The sequence below is a fragment of the Uloborus diversus genome, chromosome 1 (assembly GCF_026930045.1).
Source record: "Uloborus diversus isolate 005 chromosome 1, Udiv.v.3.1, whole genome shotgun sequence".
NCBI lineage: Eukaryota > Metazoa > Arthropoda > Arachnida > Araneae > Uloboridae > Uloborus > Uloborus diversus.
In genome coordinates this window covers 264,845,960-264,865,996 of record NC_072731.1, presented here as the reverse complement: position 1 = coordinate 264,865,996, position 20,037 = coordinate 264,845,960, and the positions used below count along the sequence as shown (strand labels likewise).

The following is a 20,037-nucleotide window of genomic DNA, read 5'->3' as shown; positions in this document are numbered from 1 at the left end:
GAACTTTTTATCTTCTGGTTCATAACAACCCAGGGGTGCTCATCCCCCCCCCCCCAAGTTCAATGGCGCAAATTCCCCCACAAAATTTTTGATTTATTTTTAAAAAATATTTTTTATAATTTATTTTTTAATTTTTTTAAATTTATTTATTCCTTTTTTTTATTAATTAATTAATTTATTTATTTTTAAATTTTATTATTTATTTATTTTTAAATTTATTTATTTATTTATTTATTTACTTTTTATTATTATTATTATTTTATTAGAAAGTTCTGTACCACACCAATAACATACACAAACACGAAGCAATTAATAAATCTTACTAATATTATATATGCGAAAGTTTGTCTGTATGGATGTATGGATGTATGGATGGATGTATGGATGTTTGTTACTCTTTCACGCAAAAACTACTGAACGGATTTTGATGAAACTTTACAATAATATAGCTTATGCATCAGAATAACACATAGGGTAGTTTTCGTCCCGTTATGGGGGGCAAAACCCCCTTAGGGGGGCAATAAAACACAATTTTTGTATAAATTCTCTAATATTGGGATGAAAAAATACTTGCACATATTTACATTATATGTCCATCGAAAGCTCTGATTTTTCTGCTGAAGATGGCACCTGTTACGAAATTTCTAAGTAGAATAAAAAACGAGTTATGAGCTTTTTAGATCCATGTTCGAAGGCTTTCCTCAACTCAATACAGTATTTAGTGTATCTTCTCAACTCCCTGTCGATAGCGACAATTGTTGTATTGCTGACTTTCTTTGCTTTTCGTGATTGTTCAAGGCTTTTCTCAAGTCAGATCTTGAAGTAAGATATTTGCCCAAGATTGGCAAATAATACATGATTTGGCTGATGATTTTCCATTTAAACGGAACTTTAATGTAACTAATGGTTTTTATTATTATTTATGCTGATTGAACACTTACTCATTATCCAAACAACCAGCAGATCGCCAAAATATTTGCAGAAAGATTTCCGTAGCTGATGCATTTGGCAGTTTTTTCAACGTTGCTGTTTTTGAAGCCGAAGACTACGTCATAATGTTTCTCAGCTTTCACCATGTAAACAAAATATCGCCAATCAAAAAATTTTCAAAAGACTTTTTTTACTGTATTAAATAATCCAGCAACTAAATTAGGCAAATCCATAAACAGCACAAAAACTTCCATTAATTTTCCCTTTTGCACAATTTCAAACAATCACCAAATTTTATTACTTATTTCGGTAACATTTCGGATGAAACTGTTTAGCGCCATTTTATGGTGACCAAAAATGTCTCAGCATCTGGCGACGATATCTTTGCAACGAAAATTAATACAGTCGACGCTCGATATAACGACCCTCTCCGTGCCACAGAAAAAGGTCTTTATAACGAGTGGTCGTTGTAAAGGGTAGAATTAAAAATGTATCTCTAATGTAAATCTTATACATATAAAATCTGAGTATCTATCTATCTATCTATGTCCAAGCTTCTTCTCCCGAACGACAGTGAACTGACCATCGAACCAGGTATCGATGGATTCGTCATCTTCCCGTCTTCATGTTTGGCTATTTAACATAATCCTCCGATAATAATTAGCGGAGATATCAATTAAAAATTATTAATTATGACTCTTAGATTTCAAAATAAAATCCATATTTTTCGAAGGCTTTCCTCCATTCAAATTATTATTCAGTGCTTCATCTCAACTTTCGCTTTTATTAAAATGTATAGCGTGAAGAAAATCATTAAGATAAAAGATCTGTTGCCATTTTTTTTTCTCGAATATGAACAGGTAAAATTCTTGTTTTTGTTTTGAGGCTTTTCGTGTAATCAGGGGATTTAAAATGTTTACTTTTTTTTTGGGGGGGGGGGTTCCGCAATCTGCCGCAAAATTTCACTGACTTTTTTTTTTTTTGGTTCAAGCCTGAGTGTTGAACTCGCGTCACTTGACATAACTTTTATTTTCGAGGTGGACCGCGCAAACCCGGGCGACGCAGCTAGTTTTTTCAAAGATACGCGTTAAATGCCCAAATTATTTTTTATTATACGCATTCTAAAAAAATTGTGGGCACAAATATTAAACTTATTTTAAACTAGAAAACATGGGAAAAAATTTATTACATGCATTCAAATCGTTTATTTTTCGAAGGTGAAAACAGAAACAGTTGTTTGCCTCTTTAGCACACATGATGTTTACAAAACAAACTTTTCCAATTTAGTTATAGATGATAAATTGTGTTTTTCTTGCCTTTCAAAGAAACATTTATAAGTCCCTCGAGCATTCGAAACATTTTTTATACCAGGAAATTTGGTCTCAATTTTTTCTTCTTCATCTGATTCTGATACCACCCCCCCCCCTTTTTTTTTTTTTTTTGCAAAATGAGATATCCCACGCATTCTAAATCATTATCAACATAAGCATAATTGTCAAAGTTTAACGATTCATCCAATTCCATTTTCTTAGAAAACATTTAACAGCATTTCATCTTCTTCATCGATATTTTCCTCTTGGATTGCCTGACCAGTCACTTCAGCAATAGATTCTGTTTCCTTTTGCTTTTTAAAATTAGAGTGATTAAAGCAATTCATGATGGTCTTTTCTGAGACTTCATTTCATGCTGCTTTAGAGAAATGCAAAGCTGTAAGGATATCCACTTTGTAATCTTCACCTTCATCGAGTGCAGGAACAAAATCTTAAAAACCAGCATCCGGAAATTTCACTTTTTTCCTCCCTGTATTTTTTTTGTACTACAGTGAGTGGTAATTCCTCTACAGCCCTCTCAAAGTTGGATTGAGCACTGGAGACTCCATGCAGCTGTCCATAAACAATAGTTAAGGTCATTTCAAGTTACTAATTTGTTTTATTGAAAAAAAAAACCCGAAAAAGTGTCAGCAGAATTCGGTCGCTGTATTGGATTTGGCGATATAGAATGGTCGTTATACCGAAAGCAAATAAACATAGAGTTCATAGGGACAATGTTAGGGCTTTCACCATTGGTCGTTATAATGGAATGGTCTTTGTAATGTGTGGTCGTTATAATGAGCGTCGACTGTATATCGTTTTACAAAGTAAGGAAAGAATGGGGGAGCATCATCGAAGGTATCCCGAAACGACTTTCGCAAATTCGGTAAAATCGCACCAAGAGCCACAATGATTGAAATTTCCCGAAATAACTAAAGCAAGTATAAGGGGATTACGAGCGCAGCTACTTTTTTTTAATCACTTCGTACTTCATTAGCCATACAGAGAAGGTTTTAGACTCCATGTTAAAAAAAAGTATCAACAGATTAATCTTTTTAAACATGAATTTCATGTTTTTTAAATTTGTGTAGATGCTTAAATATAGTGCTTTCGTTTCTAAATCAATACTACTTTGTTCTTTATACTTATTGCTATTTTAGTTTTATGGGTAAGGAAGAAACTCGATATTTAATCACGTCAAAAAGATGTTTTAAATTTTTTCACTTAAAACAGAAAACAAAAGCAAGTAACGATTTTTCTAATAATTATTACTGACCCAGGCAACGCCGGGTATTTTTGCTAGTTAATGAAATAAAATATGAACAGAATAAAATAAAATAAATAATTCGATTTAAAAATAAATCAATAAATGAATTTAAATAAATAAATTTGAAAAAATTTAAAATCCCCCCCCCCCCCCAAATTTTGATGGCGTAGCTTGCGCCATAATCCCCCCCTGTGGGCACCCCTATAACAGCCCGCAAATATATTAATGCTATGATTGCTAAGATGTTTTATGACCAAGAGGAATGGATATTGATTTAACTCCCCCCCCTGTCATGCCTTAATGCTTGATCAGTTTATATTTACACATTTCAAAAAAAAAATGTTTTCTTTCTAGATGCTAAGAGCGGGCTCTTACATCATGGCTTCCTACGTCTTAGGATATTTTCTATTCATGATGCTGGAAATGCCACTGGCATCCATTAAGTCTGTATTCTCCTCAAAAAGGACTCGACAAATTGACGTCACGCCGCTGAACAATTTCAACATTCATAAAGGAGAACTGCTGACTCAAAACACGATTCAAGGAACGTGCAAATTGTGGTCCATTGCAGAAACGAACAACACAGGATCCTACTGAGAACTAGTTCGATAGACGATTTTTTTCATATTTTTGTAAAATAAAATATTTTTCATTGTAGTTGTCTTTTGTCATTAATCATGAAGTTTTTCTTGCATTGGAAACGTTTTTGGTTAACAAAAAAAAAAAAAAAAATCTTGAAAAAAATTATGCAATTGAAAGTTGATTTTTTTTTCTTTTTTTACGTAATTAATTTTGCACTATGTGTAAAAAAAATTGCTTCATATTAGTATCATTAAACCAATTGCTGGGTAAACTACATCTCCCCCCCGCCTCCCCCGTTTCTGGCATAGGAAATTTTTTGGTTCACAAACACAATCTTGAAAAAAGTTATGAAATTGAAAATTGATTTTTTTTAAATATTTTTTAACGTAATTTTTAAAAAATCACTTCGTATTAGTAACATTAAACTAATTACTGGATAAACTACATTTTTAGTATTTTTATTATTTTTTTTATTTATTTATTTATTTTTTTACGTTCAGTTCATTGCAAAGTTGAAAAACGTTACAAAGGTTGTCGTTTGTTCAAAAATTATTTTCCAGCTTTTCCCACCAAAAAAATACTTTGCAGAGGGGGGGGGACGCAAGAGCTAGAGTTGCGCACAGAACTTGAATTGCTTCACTAATTGTGTAATCAAAAGATAGGTGCTTCCCAGCTTCTCCGGATTTATGGGAGGTGGGAGGAGTCGGAGCCCACGTATCGGGCAACAGTTTCAGACGGCGGTAAATTCAAGTGTTGCTCCAAACACGGATTAAAACGGGCATTATGACGCCATTTAAGAGACCAAAAAATATCCCAAAATTCTGCTTTAAGACCTTTAATTGCGGACAATTTCCTGGTAAGAGCTTTTGATCCATGGACTCCCATATGGGGGGGAGCAAGTGGGGGCTCAAGCCCCCCCCCCCTTAGAGTTTAGAACTTCCTTGCTTTTAGTACTTTTTTCTTTGCAAAAAGGTAAAAACATTTCTTCTTCTGCCGTTTATGAATTAGTTATTACAAAATGTCAAATTTTAATAGCTCTAATCTGCACTGAAATCAGTTTCCATGGGGAAAATATCCTGTTAAACCATGGAGAAAATATCTGAGCTCCCAACTCCCTTACAATTTTGCATATGAGCGCCTTTGCTTTGATCCCAGCTCCCTTCAACAATATCACGGCAGATAACCAAAAACTGCATTTTTAGGACTTCAATTTCCGAAAATTCCGAAGGAGAGGTCCTAACCATCCATTCCTTTAAAAACTTAGTCAGACGTAGCCTAAAATGCTGTTTCAGGGTATGTAAAATTAAAACAATTATCGGTTAAGGATCTGTCTCCTCCCGCCACTTGTAAGACGTTTTGTGAATCTCGATTTTGAAAAATTTCCGAGATAGCCCTCAAACCTTTTTTCCCCTAGCGTTACCAAACATTTGTCTCAAAGTACATTTTTGGCCTCCAATTTCGAAGCATTTTCGAGACAGAGTAACCACAATCCTTTTTTCAATCTGTAACTTAAAATTGCGGTTTTAAAACTGCAGGGTCGCAAATTTTCCTAGTATTTGACTTTTTTCCTGAAGTCATTAATACCTAAAAATCATTTTGAAACATCAATTTCGAAAAGTGTCAATGGGAGCGTCTCCGAGCCCAAATCACCATCTTTCCCCTAATTTTACCACCAAAGACTGTTTGAAATTACGCCTTTAAGAATTCAGTTTGGAAAAATATCGGAGCAAGACTCCTAACCAAAGTTCCTGCAACTTTAACGACTACAGAGATAGCCTCAAACTTACTTTTTAAAACTTTAATTTCGAAAACCTTTCCAGAAAAGGTCTCCTTACCCTTCCTTCTTATTGGTAGCCCAAAAATGGGACCGCATATCCCGACTAACTAAAAGTGAGGCCCTAGGCCCATATTAACTTGAAGACCCCTAGAAGACTCTATAGCGGAATGCAGTGGTTGACTTACAAGGTTTGGGGCCTGTAGAAGTGCATTTTTGGAGGTCTCTTTGTCTATCACAGAACTATGTAAATCACCTATGATGTGCATTTGTGAATCCCCTTCGGAGCCCCCTCATAATTGTGACATGGTAAATTCGCTACTTGCAAAATGAATAAAAGTCCTCCTTTAGGGAAGTTTTCTCTAATTAGCAAGGCATTACTTTTTTATTATTAAAAGTACATGTATTTTTCGAAAATTTGTAATGCTATGCAAATTTTTTTAGTAATATGGGGCCCCAGGCCCAGGTTTAGCTGACCTGTGCGGTAATCTGGCCCTGCATTACTGGAACATGACCAAAAATGGTGTTTCAGTGTCGAAGCATTACCGGAGAGATTTCTCGAATCTTCCCCTATTCAAGGCAAGATTGAAAGCAATAGCGTATTTAAAATTTGAGTTCCAGAAAGTTTCTGATTAGCGTCTGATCCTCTCACTATCATTTTCAATAATAGTCTAAAATTAACTTCAATTTCAAAAAAAAAAAAGTTCTGGTGGGAACTTAAACCTTTCCTTTTCCCTATTTTTACCACAATGCAATTTTTTACTTCAATTTTGACCACCCACCGCTTTTTCCGCCTCCTCTCCTTTCTATTTCTGTGAAAGATTGCCTGAAGAAGGAATTTTAAAACTTCAGACTCGAACATTTTCTCCACTACTTCCACTGATACCGAAACTTTCGTCCTTCCTATGCTCCACTAACGCAACCAAAGACTTTCCTAAAAATTGATATGTTTTACGACTTGCAACTGTTAGTTTCTGTATTTCCTTCGAAGTAATAAACATTGCTCCCTTTTCTACCTACAAAAAAAAAAAAGAGAGAAGATAAATGTATGGGACGGCGATTTCAAGTCTTTTCTCCACCTCGCAGTGTTGAAGATTTGGCACAAGTGCTTCCTGCAAGTTCTTCAGATTTCAAAAAAAAAAAAAAAAAAAAAAAATCAAGGGGGGGGGGGGGTAAGGTGTTCTAAGCTTGATCATGTTTGCCGCCTCTGAAATTTAAACATTTAGTCACCCTGGATTTAAGCAATTTCAGAAGGAAAAGCAATTGCGCATGCTTCTTAAAAAATGTACAGAAGAATCATTTTATTTCTAACTCCCGTGAACAGAAGGTTTATAAACCTAAACACATACTTATTTTAGCTGCCAAAAAAAAAAAAAAAAAAAAGACTTATCAACGGTTTAAAGGAAAATGACAGATTTTTTTTAAATTTTGGAACAGATTTTTTAAATTTAGTGGGGGTATTTCCTTCAGTCAAAAATACTACTTTTAAGTCACTAAAATTGATAGAATGAGCAAAAAAAAAAAGAAACCATGGAGCCAGAACTTTTTTTTATTTTCCCCCACAGTTATTTTTAATTTATTATTATCATTTTTTTTTTGTGTTCTATTCGGGAAATAAAGCGTGGTCTTTGACGTGACAATTGATGTACTTTGGCGCGCTACTTTACGCATTGTTATAAAAAAAAAGGGTTGCCATTAAACAGTTATATTAATAGCAATCCAATGTTTTTAAGCATGCTCTTGTATTCAGAGCTGCTCATGCCCCAAGGAGTAAAGGCGCAATGCACTAAATACCCCAAAGCATGAAAATACCCTTCAAACCCCGCCCCCCCCCCTCATTCAAAATAATCAGTCCGTAATTGAAAACGTATTGGGACTCGATCGTTTCCGAACGCTTGCGATGGCAGGCACCGGTCGCACCGGTGCCTGTTTCCGAATGTAGCCACAGTGGCGCAGTCTGCTCCAAACCATTTCAAAGAGGGATTTTATTCATTAAATAAGATTCCACATTTTTTTCTGGAGGGAGGGGGGGGGGGGCGAATACTTGGAGGCCATCATAATTGAGCAGTAGCACTAAAACAACCCAACTTCTCTAAAGCGACCGGAAGTTACGACCTACGCAAACTTCCGGAAGAAGAAAAACCCAAACATTTTGATGCGACCGATTGAAAGGCTGCTTAAAAAATCATGGCTCTTCCACGCCCAAAATCTCCTCGGCCTGTAACCCCTCAAAAGAAGAAAGAAGAGTCGTTTTTGGAATATTTAGGCACTCTAGGACGAAGAAAGAAAATCAAAGAAGGTAATTATGCGTTCCAAATCCATCTCTGCTGATTTTTAGATCATGTTTTCTTCTCATTCATTTCATGAATGGCATTGCCTTATTTGGAAGTGTCTGAAGATCTGTAACAACTGCTTGCGTTTTTAAAAACAAGGCTGTACTTTTTGTAATATTAAATCTCATGTCATGAATAAATGTTAAATACGAAGAAATTTTCATGATTACGAACAAAACAATGTGCTTTAAAAGATGAATAAAAAAATCTTTTCTTTTCGTAGTTACGGAGCTTACAGCTGAAGGCAAAAATGCTATTGATTCACCTGGTAGCCCAGCACAGCTTGATGCCCTACCTGGAGATTATATATTAGGTAAATATTTAGAATTTCTATGGATTTTTTTTTTTCAGCGGAAGTTTACTCTACAATCAAGAAATCGAATATGCTCTCAGTGGTTAGCTTCAAATTTTAATCTTATAATTTCTTTTCCTTAAATTATGAAGTTCACCATCTTAATTCTTTTAGAGTGAATTGTCCGTTTTCAGTTGATTTAAGAAATAAAATATTTCCTTTTGTTAATGAGTGGTTCACTTGGGGGGGCTTTATGTGAGGGCTAGTAATGGCACAAAAAGTAACAGGACAAAAATCTCTTCCCAAAATGACTATCTACAGTTATTAAAAAATATTAAAAATTCATATTTGTATATTTTAGAGCAAGGAAACTCAACAACTGGTCCAGCACCCTGCTTTTTGTATAATTTGACGGATTATGGGAGGTTTTAACTTGTCTCTTTTGAAAAAAATTCCTCATCAAAATAATATTAATAACAACTTGCAGAATAATTTTATGTTAGTTTTTTGACTAAATTTTTATACCTTTTTGTCTATTGGTCATAGTTTTATTTATTAGTGCATGATATTTTACAATAATTACTATTCTTTACATATTATAGGAATGTTATTTGTTTGTTTGCTTCTATGTTTTCACAAACTACTCAATCAATATCATCATGAAATTTTGTGTATGCGTTGTCAAGAGAGCCGGGGTGAGCATAGGGTACCTTTTGTTTAGAAAAAAAAAGAATTCCATGATTTTTATTTTCGTTTCAAAGAAAATCATAAATTTGCAAGTATTATCTCAAAAAAAAAAAAAAGAAAAAATGTTTGATTTTTGCAGCATGTTAAAGCTTTTAATATGATGCACATAGTGAACTTTACCCAAAGTTTGAGGGATGATTAGAACACCCACTAATTCTTCATTTTATGTTGATGTATTCTAAAACAAGGCTATCTTTGTTTTTGAAGTATCGTCTGCTGTTTCTGGTCACAGAATTGAACTGCAATAAAATTGAATTTCTGATTTGTAGTAGATTATATTTTCTTATTGAGCAATCACGATTGCTTATTGCTTTCATTTGACTCTTTTGGTGTGCTATCATTTTATTTTCCCACCACCACCCTCCGCACCATCATTGTCGACCGGCTCCTCACGATGCTGCTCCTATACCGAAAGCTGTCTCCAGGTTGCATCCATGTCCTACACACACGCGCATACATACACAACTACACATACGCATACATACAGACACCTACACATACACAGACATGAAAACACATACACACATACACCTACACACATACACACACGCATACATACAGACACCTAAATACAGACACCTACACACACATACACCTACACACACCAGGGGTCTGTCCAGGATTTTTCACAGGGTCCGTTTTTTGTGAAAAATCAAATAATTTTGTGAAAAATCAAATACTTTTGTGAAAAATCAAATAATTTTGCAAAAAAAAAAAATTTTTTTTTTTGCAAAAACGAAAGTTTAGACTCTTGAGATGGTGGAAACTGCATCATTGACACTTAAAGTTGAGTGTTTTCCCTCTTTTCTGTTGAGAATATCATTCTTTAGTGCTTTTCTAGTATTTGGGGGGGGGGGAGAGGCATCGCTCACTGGGAGATGGGCACCCCTCAAGTATCAATATTTATCTACCATTCTACATCATGTTAAATTATACTAGAAATGTTATTTGTATAGTATTTAAAACAACTGTAAGGAAAAAAAATTCAGTCGGGAGGTTCAGCATTTAAATTTTTAACCCAAGACACTGTTTAAGAGCACAGAATTTCGTTTAAAACTTACAAATTCCGTGATTTTTACAAAAAAAAAAAAAATTTATTTGTTTACTTCTTAACTAAGCGTACTAAACATCGAAAATGCGAAAAATCAGATTCCCATAGCAGATGCAAAGAAATTGCAATCCTCAAAGTGAAGGCATCAAAAGTATAAAAACGGCTTGTAGAATAAATATTTTGGATAAAATTATTTTAGAATTGCATTTTAGAGCCCTATGATAAACATATCATTAATATCTGGACACAGTTGAAGCAAAAATAATAATAATAATAAATAAATAAAATAAAAAATAAACGATCGATTCAGCATTTTAATTATTGACTCATAAAAGAAAATGGAATTCCGCTTTAAAAACCTGAAATAAGCTTTCTTACAAAAATAAAGAATCCTTTTCCTTTATTTGCATCCTAATAAAGTGAAGTTAGCTTGAAAAAAGAATGAAATATGATTCTCATATCGGATGTAAAAAGATTTCGTTTATCAAAATGTAGGCATCTATAGAAAAAAAACGGTAAATAAAAGAGTTTATTTTAAGTTAATTATCCTTTTTAGCATCGAAAAATCAAACCCATATAACTTTCTCCCAAAATAACAGTTTAACATCGCACCGCCAGACGCTTAGTGGCGATAAACAGTTAAACATCGCACCGCTTTGAATTTGGTAACCCTATCTGAAGCGATCCCATCCCCTCCCCCCCCTACTACCCTTTGCAGTTCTAAGTTCATTTCGCTGTATATTATTGATTATTAAATCATGAGTGGGGAGAAAAGTGCTTACTACGCCTATTCAGAGAATGTTGATGCTTTTTCAAAGAAGTTTACAACAACACCGCTGCATAAAACAAACAAGCAAAATTATAAACCAAACTGACTTTCAGCTGTTAATTTCTTTCAAAGAAACCAACAACAGGCATTATATTTATTTGGCCGTAGTAATTATTTATGGCTTGCCCCCAAGGAGCATCACAAGAGTGCCGATTTTTTTTTTCTTTTGCGAAATTAGCTGATTTTGTATAAGTTGATTCCTCTAATTTAACTTTAAAAAAGTTTCCAACCATTATCGTTTTTATACAGGAAATATGCTGTATTATTTTAATCTGAGATTTGCTCTTTCAATAAACAATTTGTGAAAGATCCGTTTTTGTTTATCAGAATTTTGTGAAGGGTCCGTTTTGGTTGATCGGGATTTTGTGAAAGGTCCGTTTTGGTTGATTGGATTTTTGTGAAAGGTCCGTTTTGGTTGATCGGATTTTTGTGAAGGGTCCGTTTTGGTTGATCGGATTTTTGTGAAGGGTCCGTTAACGGACCCAAATTTGCTCTGGCCAGACCCCTGCGCACATACACCTACACGCACATACACATACACACACGCATACATACAGACACCTACACAGACACCTACACATACACATAACTACCCACACATTCATGCTGGCACACAGACACAAACACATATGCCTACACACACATACACATACCCCCCCCCCACACACACATTGATACACACAACTACCCACACACTTATGTCAGCACACAGACACAAACACATATGCCTACACACACATACATACCCCCTACACACATACACACATACCCCTCACACAAAAACACGCCTATATACACACACTCCTGATTGCGAAAAACATAATTTGAATTCAAGATGTCAAAATTAAAATTAATTTTTCTCTTTTTTATTTTCATGAAGAGAAGTATAGAATAAAAAAAAAGAATGAAGGTTATCTCTCTTGGTAAAATTTCATCTATTTCATTATTATAGTTATTTGTGAAAAATTAGTGAAATCTTTTTTCATGTATTCAAAAATAAAAATAGTTTTAGTTTTCCTGGTTTTTTTAATATTGTCTTTGCTTCCTGCCTGTTTTTATAGCTTTTATTTAACACAGATTGGCAACATTCTGATAAGTTGATGTACATTAGTTTTAGTTACTTTAATTCTAAGCCTTAAAATATTTTTCTGAAATTTTCAAATCTTAATTCATTAATACATGCTGCTGTCAATGTGAAAAGATTGTGCCTGATTTTGGTTAGAATGTATAAAAATGACTGAAGTTTTGGTTTTTAAACATAGCCAAAAAGGTCTAAATTCAAATTTTGTGGAGTCCATAAAATTCCTATTTATAGGAAATTTTACTTTTTTTTCTCCCGATTGCCGAACATGCGTCACATGACAAAACTTTTATTTTCGAGGTAGACTGTAAAATGCTGGGCAATACAGTTGCGTCACTTAAATATTTCAAAGTCTACGTACTGAAAAATATTTGAACTATTATGTTTTTTAATAAAATAAAGTCTGTTACGTAAAATAACCCTCATAATTTTTTTTGAACACTGTATAACTTGGGAATTTATTCACAGACGAATATGAAGAAAGATCCATGATCGAACCTGCATCTTATGACGACCCTAAATTAAAGGAACTCATTAATGTTTTAATTGAGTGGATAAATGATGAACTGGCTGGACATCGGATCATCGTGAAAGATATTGAAGAAGATTTATACGATGGTCAAGTGCTACAGAAACTATTAGGTTAGTTTTGTTTTCCTTTTCCGACATTATGTTTTGCTTTCTTTGCACAGTTTTGTAGAAACTAAATTTTTGATAAAATGTTGTTTTATGAAATTAATTGTGACGATTTTTCTTATTCCCATATAATTTAGGTAACTTTTTTTTTTATCAGCTCCTAAAAATGATACATTTTTTTTATCAATACAGTAGAAGACCGTTATAACGCACACCTTGGGACCACAGCTTTTGCGTTATACAGGATTTTGCGTTATATGGATCATTTCACAAATTTTGAAACTAACATTCAGAATATATCTATATATTAGCACTTCAGAATGAGTTTTATCTGCAATGAATATTAAAGCACCAATACTACAATTAGTTATTCCCAAATAAATATGTTTCACAATCAAAAGAAAGTGCATTATCCTGCATTTCTGCTATCTTCAAGGTTTGTATAACAGCTGCATTTTCAAGAGCCATCTGGTATTTTCTGTTTATTATGATTAACTAATTCTAAATTTAGAAGCTTTGAATTAAGATGGAAAGATGAAAAACTTTCAAAATTTAATTTTCCTAACAATTTTTATTTTTGCAAAGCAAAACAGAGGGATTTTTTAAGCTTCAAAACCTATTGTTTACTTCTGAAAAGTTGTGCGGTTTATAAAGAATTGCGTTATATAGGTCAGCATTATAATGGTCTCCTACTGTATTTATATGTTTTTGAAAGAAGTTATGCCCTTTTTTTTCTTTTGCTGTTGTTTAATTTTACTGTCATTACAAAGATGTACTCAGTGTTTCAGTCTTTGTAACATACAAAGTTAATTTTAAAATCTTGGTATTTGAATTGTATTCCCAATTTGAGTGTTTTATTTTTAAAACCTTTTAAAATAATGCAACACAGGTTTTCTCGAGGTATATCTTTGGAATTTAAACTCTTTTTATAAATCTCCCCGTTTTGAATGTTAAGTTGGAGAACCCTGACCATTGAAAAGAGATAAAATGGAAGGACTGATTTATTTATGTTAATGACCTTAAAATAGCACATCTCACATAAAATACCTATTGTAACAAAATCCATAGACTATAGAAATTAAATCAAATTTTACTGAACGTGTAGATTTTACGAGAAATGTGTTTAGTAAAACCATCCCTGAAACAAAAGTCTGACAGAAGCTCATGTATAATGTTTTTATTCTATAAAGTGTCTCAATTGTTAATTTTTATGTTTTTTCGAATGAGCAATACCTTAAATCATTGCATGTACTTTTCATAATGGGGTCGTTTCCAAAATTTAAAAAGTATTTTTTTCTGAAAGAGCATGCTTAAAAACATAGGATCTGACCATTTTTTAAATAATTTGTGTAAGTTTAATAATTTAAAAAAAATACTTAAATCGATGCGCTTTCATTGTTTACACTTCTGCGGATGACATCACAAATGATGAAATGCTATTCAGTGTTGCCAATCACATAGCAAAATATTTAATTCGCACCTTAACTCACGTGTATTGGGAACGATAGGGTTGATAGCAAGCGTAGAGCGCAATATTTATTTTGCTTATTGATTCATAATGTGGAAACGCGGTAGAAAAATGCACCAAAGCACATCATTTGTGACGTCATCAAGACCACGCCTTGTTTGAAAAATCGGACATTTAAAAAAATTAATTAAAAATAACTGCTGGGAAAATGAAAGTATTTCCTGGGTCCATGTTTTTTTTTTACTCATTCTATCCATTTCAGTGACAAAAGATAATACTTTTGACCGAAGGAAAAAACCCCATTGTTATGCCCTGAATTATAACAGCTAGTGATAAAAATCAATTCTTTGAAAATTCATCCTATTTCAGAAAAACTCTTGGATGTTAAACTAGATGTCGTTGAAGTTACACAGTCCGAAGAAGGCCAAAAGTTGAAGCTGAAAAGAGTTCTGGATGCAGCTAATAATACTCTCAACGTCACTTCTTGGAATCAGCCGAAATGGAATGTTGAAAGTAATTTTCAAAAAAAACTTTTTTTTTTTCGTTGTCTTTGTTTTTTTCCTTTCTTTTTTGAATCTTAAAACATTTAGTTTATTTCGTACTTTTTTATTTCATGTAGGTGTGCATTCGAAAAATGTTGTTGCTATCCTTCACTTACTGGTAGCTTTAGCTCGCCATTTCAGAGCTCCTGTACGGTTGCCAGAAAATGTGGTTGTAAATGTCGTCGTTGTGCAGGTAAAAGTTTGATTAACACTAGAAAGACAGAGGGGACTGTATGGCCCCTCGCTTATTTTGTTGCTTAATAACTCGGATAATATCTGACGGAACTTAATGGAACTTTCTAACTTTTCATTCTACGACACTATTCGAATGCTTGTTTTATCATTTAATCATTCGCCTCATATAGTAGAATACCTTTATAACAGCGACCTATATAATGCAATTCTCTATAAACCGCACAACTTTTCAGAGGTAAACAATAGGTTTTGAACTTTAAAAAAAAATCTCTGTTTGGCCTTGCAAACATAAACTTGTTAGGCAAATTAAATTTTTTAAGTTTTCCATCTTTTCATCTTAATTCAAAGCTTTTAACTAAAAATTAGTATTCACAGTAAAAAGAAAATACCAGATGGCTCTTGAAAATACAGCTGTAATGCAAACCATGAAGCTATAAAAAGTTCAGGATAATTCACTTTCTTTTTATTGTGAAAATGATTAATTGTATAATTAGTGCTTTAATACTCATCGCAGATAAAACACATTCTGAAGTGCTAATATATAGATATGTTCTGAATATTAGTTACAAAATTTGAAATGACCCATATAACGTAAAACCTGTATAACGCAAAAGCTCTGTTCCCATAGTGTGCGTTATAATAGTCTTCTACTGTAATAATGTTAATATTGATCCTAACCTAGAGAGATGGGAGGGGTCAGAGGCCCCTAAGCCCCTTTTTACAATTAAAATTTTTTTTTTCTCCTTTCTCCTTATTGTTGCAGCGCCATTCACTCTAGTTTAACCTGTAACTTCCTCTTTATGCATCCGGTTGCTATCCGAATGCTATAAACAGTACCGACTGCTTACCAGCCTTACGGTAGCCATTGCTCTTGGAAAGAAAAACTGGTTCTACCTTTTGGCCAGTATAGAGAGAAAAACTAAAACTAGAATACTGAGCTCTTATTTAGTCATGAAAGAAGGTGCATCGGGCATGTGAACTCACTCAGGAAGTATTTTTAAAAGAATTCACTCCAAAACTGGGTAGGGGCCACTCTGACCCCTTCAGTGTTTCTAGGTATACAGAAACTGTCAGTCGTTCTAGCGTTAATGCACTACATAAAGTACTGTATAATCTACAGTGACATAATCTAACACAGACTTATGGAATCTTGTTGATTTTGCCTTAAGGGGGTCTAGAAATTCAAAAAAAATCGATTTTCCCCCCTTCATATTCTCAAAGTTTAGACCTTTAAGAATAAGTTCCTAAGAGGATTTATGGAAATTCAAATTATTTTTGGAGTTGCAGTTAATTTTGATAAAATAAACTTTTGTGTTGAAATGAGACTGCAAACTTCAAAACACGTTTTTCTTGAAACTAGTTTTTTTTTTAAACGGTTCACAAGATATCTCAAGTTCTAATACACCGATTTTCTTAAAATTCGGTACAGACATTCATAGTATTATCAAAATTTTCTCCACGTAGGAGTTTTTGTAATTTTTAATTTTTATTATTAAAAAAAAAAAAACACCAAAGTTCAAAAAAGGAGCCAAAAAATGAACATTCAAAAAAACACCATTTTTTGAAAAAAAAAAAAAAAAATCAAATCGGCTATGTCCAGACAATTTTACATCCTTGTTTAATAAGAATTAACCTTAACTTTATGTGTCAGATCACCTGTAGGATTTTAATCACGTCAACCAAAAGACCCCCCCCCCTTTTTTTTTCGAGTTCCCACTTTGCCAGCCTCCTCCACCAACTACAATTTTGATTTTTTTTTCATTTTTATATTTTTGAAGTATTAATAAAAAACAGATGAAAATGGATAGGAAAAATAGCTACTGTTTTTTTTTCTATTACGCCCATAAAATTACCTTTAAAATCAAGCCTCTAGACTAGAATACCCCCTTAAGGTGTAAGACAATCAACCTGACTCCTTTAGGTCTTCACCTTAAGATTGTGGGTCAGCATGTCAGTGGATCATTTTCACAATGCTAAAAATTGTTAGTGTCCGTATTGCATGACCATGTGGCATGTTAAAGATCATTTGAAACCAGGGTACCCATATAGGGGGGCTCAAGCCCCCTTAGAAATTAGAACTTCTTTGTTTTTAGTACTTTTTTCTTTGCAAAAATGTAAAAACATTTCTTTTCCAGTCATTAATGAATAATTTATTAAAAACTAGCCGCCTGCGGCGACCAGCTGGTCCGCCTTTTTACGCCATTCGCCTTTTTGCGCCAGAGTTGCCGCCTTCGGCGGCTGCTTAGACAATTTAGCGACGGTATTAATCAATGTTTTTCTCTTTTTTGTCAATATTATCATTCGCCTTTTTGCACCGATGTTGCCGCCTTCGGCAGCTGCTTAAACAAATTTCGTGGCGGTATCAATCAACTATATATATCATACATAGATATAGTTTGAATAAAATATTTTCCAGATCTACCTCCAGTTCCGTCGTTTGGAATATTTTTAAAGGAGGGGGAGACACAAACGACGTACTCTTCATGCAATATTTGTCGAAAAATAACAAAAAGCACTTCCACTTTTATGTGAAAGCATTGTTTTTTCAAAGTCATGGTGTGTGTGTGTGGGGGGGGGCATTGACACCCCGTTGAAATTCCTTAAATGACGGGCATGCGTCTTTCTTGCTGTCCATCTGCTATATCGAACTCTATATTTGTCTACCTATCAATCTATACGATCTGCGCATATCTACCTCCTGACAGTACAATCTTTTTTTATTTATATAAGTATAAATTCGAAAACAAAAACATTTTTTGTCCACTCAACCTCTATCTATCTCTGTATCTACCTAACCTAACCGCCAATTCGTAACAGAAACGAAGATCATGCAAAAAATCGCGGGCTTTATTTATTTAATCAAAATAGCCCTCAAAAATAAAGGCTCTATGTTCCCCGTAGTGTTAAAAAAGTAGCTCTTGCAAAAAAAAAAAAAAGGTGAAGAGAAGGCAAACGATTTCAGTTGGATCACGTGATGAGGTAAGCTCGGAATCAGCCGGCAAGTGAACAGCTCGCGTTGTGTTCTGCCATTAAAAAAATTGTAAAAAAAAAACTATTGCGTATTTTTCAAAACTTTTTTCTTCTGAAGGGGTCGGAATGTTTTTACTATTACCGACTAAAATTTTAGAATTGAGGGTTCAATACTTGTCGCAGGATGGGTTTCGAAAAAAACTAAACCCAGAAAAAAATGTAAAATAAAGGTTTTTCAAAAATCTATAAAGAATACAAAAATTGTTCTATCTTCAAAATTTTTTCATTCATCATATTTAAAATTAAATTTCCTACACAATAGTACAAAAAATATCCATCTGGCGCGATTGGTTCTGGATCTGTGAGGTCAAAAATACTAAAAAGTGCTAAAAATTACATAAAACATTAAATAACTTTTTTTCTAATTAAAATATCAAAAATCGAAGCCCGAGGTGCACATTTTCAGCAAAAACTGCACCTGTGTACATCTTGTTTTGTTATATGTATAGATGTCAAACTTTAATAACTCTACTGTACAGACTATAACTAATCTGTACTGAAATCGGTGTCTATGGGGAAAATATCCTGCTAAACAATGAGGAAAATATCTGAGTCCCCCTTTAAAATTTTGAATATGGGTGCCCATGATTTGAATATCTATTTGGCTCTAATACTCTAAGATAAATTGAATGTTTCGTGCAGTTTTGCATTGCAAGACCTAAGTGCCTCCATCTGGTGGAAAACTGGGTGTCAACATTCTCAAATAGTGTAGCTATCCAGCAATAGTGGGTTCCTCCTATATAAGAAGGATACAAACCTTTGGGAATGCATGAGTATCCAGTCTCGTTACAATTAAAACAATTCTTATGCAACAAATGTATCAAACATTTCCAAAACTATTTTCTTTATTTTTCAGCATTTTTTTGTTAATATTTACAGATTTATTTTATTGTTTCATCAGTAGTCTAGCAGCAAGTGCACAAAATACTTTTGTTTGCTGTTTCAGCCACATTCAAATTTCATCTTGAGTTTTTCCATAGCATTTATCATCTCTAACAGTTTTTTGTGACTAAGCACATGAAAATTGTTTGGGGCTAAAACTTGGTTGTAAAAGTTAAAGATTGACAGACTTGTAAACAATTTTTTTTTGTGTGTGTGTGATTGCTTCAAATGAAGCATTTTGACTTGCTTGTTTAGTAAGGCTTAAATAATTTTAAATTGCTGTCCCACCATGCCTATCCTAACATACTTACCCTATCTTTTTAAAAAAAGAATCAGCTGCATTCCTATTATGAAATTTCTAACACAAATTAATACTTTAAAAATGATAGGTTTTATTGTAAAAAAGATTGGTTTTATCTTTTTTATTTTATTTATTTATTTACTTTTTATAATTTGGAAACTAAAAAGCTTTGAGCAATGTAAAGATGGCATGATGTTTGAACAGGGTAAACTAACTTAAAATTTCCCCTATCACCAGCCGTAATGTTTGAAATTTGAAGAACTGTTTTATGTGTTAAAAGCAAGTTACAGTTTGGCTGTTGCAATCTGGTGTTCACAATGATAGTAAATTATATTTATTTTTAAACAATTATTAGTATTTTATGATGCATTAATTTGTGTTAACATTTAAACTGCTTATAAATTTATTTGGTTTATGTTAAGCTAAAATGTTAGAATATTAATTTTACTTTCAAATAATGTACTCTGAGAAATAATTATCTGTATAAAATATTTATAACTATATTTTTACAGAAAAGAGAAGGAATATTACACACTAGGACAATTGCTGAGGAATTAACCGCTACCTATGAGTAAGCATTAACTGTTTATTAGTTTTATAATATATTCTAAATCATTTATTTATTTCTCTACTAAGAAAAATTCAGTTGGCTCTCTGTTTAACGACGCTCTATTTAATGACTTTCTCTATTTAAAACGTTTTTTTTACGGCCCCAGATGGTCCACTGTAGTGTTAAACGCATTCTATTTAAGGACACTTTCTATTTAACGACAATTTTTTGTGGTCC

The 20,037-nt window shown here is 33.3% G+C and overlaps 2 protein-coding genes across 2 annotated transcripts in view; both read left to right on the top strand.

Moving 5' to 3' along the window:
* The window catches only part of LOC129227420 (nose resistant to fluoxetine protein 6-like), a 59,193-nt gene extending 55,041 nt beyond the window's left edge, over positions 1–4,152 (top strand). Inside the window, exon 15 of the mRNA XM_054861977.1 lies at positions 3,862–4,152. Within this exon, the coding sequence (XP_054717952.1) occupies positions 3,862–4,104 (243 nt within the window). The 3' untranslated portion in view covers positions 4,105–4,152. The remainder of the gene's footprint in view (positions 1–3,861) is intronic.
* A 3,847-nt stretch (positions 4,153–7,999) lies between these two features.
* Positions 8,000–20,037, top strand: part of LOC129227410 (beta-parvin-like) — a 28,579-nt gene continuing 16,541 nt past the window's right edge. The window contains exons 1-6 of the mRNA XM_054861967.1: positions 8,000–8,162; positions 8,420–8,509; positions 12,665–12,838; positions 14,670–14,813; positions 14,920–15,035; positions 19,763–19,821. Coding sequence (XP_054717942.1) covers positions 8,051–8,162; positions 8,420–8,509; positions 12,665–12,838; positions 14,670–14,813; positions 14,920–15,035; positions 19,763–19,821 — 695 coding nt within the window. The 5' untranslated portion in view covers positions 8,000–8,050. The remainder of the gene's footprint in view (positions 8,163–8,419; positions 8,510–12,664; positions 12,839–14,669; positions 14,814–14,919; positions 15,036–19,762; positions 19,822–20,037) is intronic.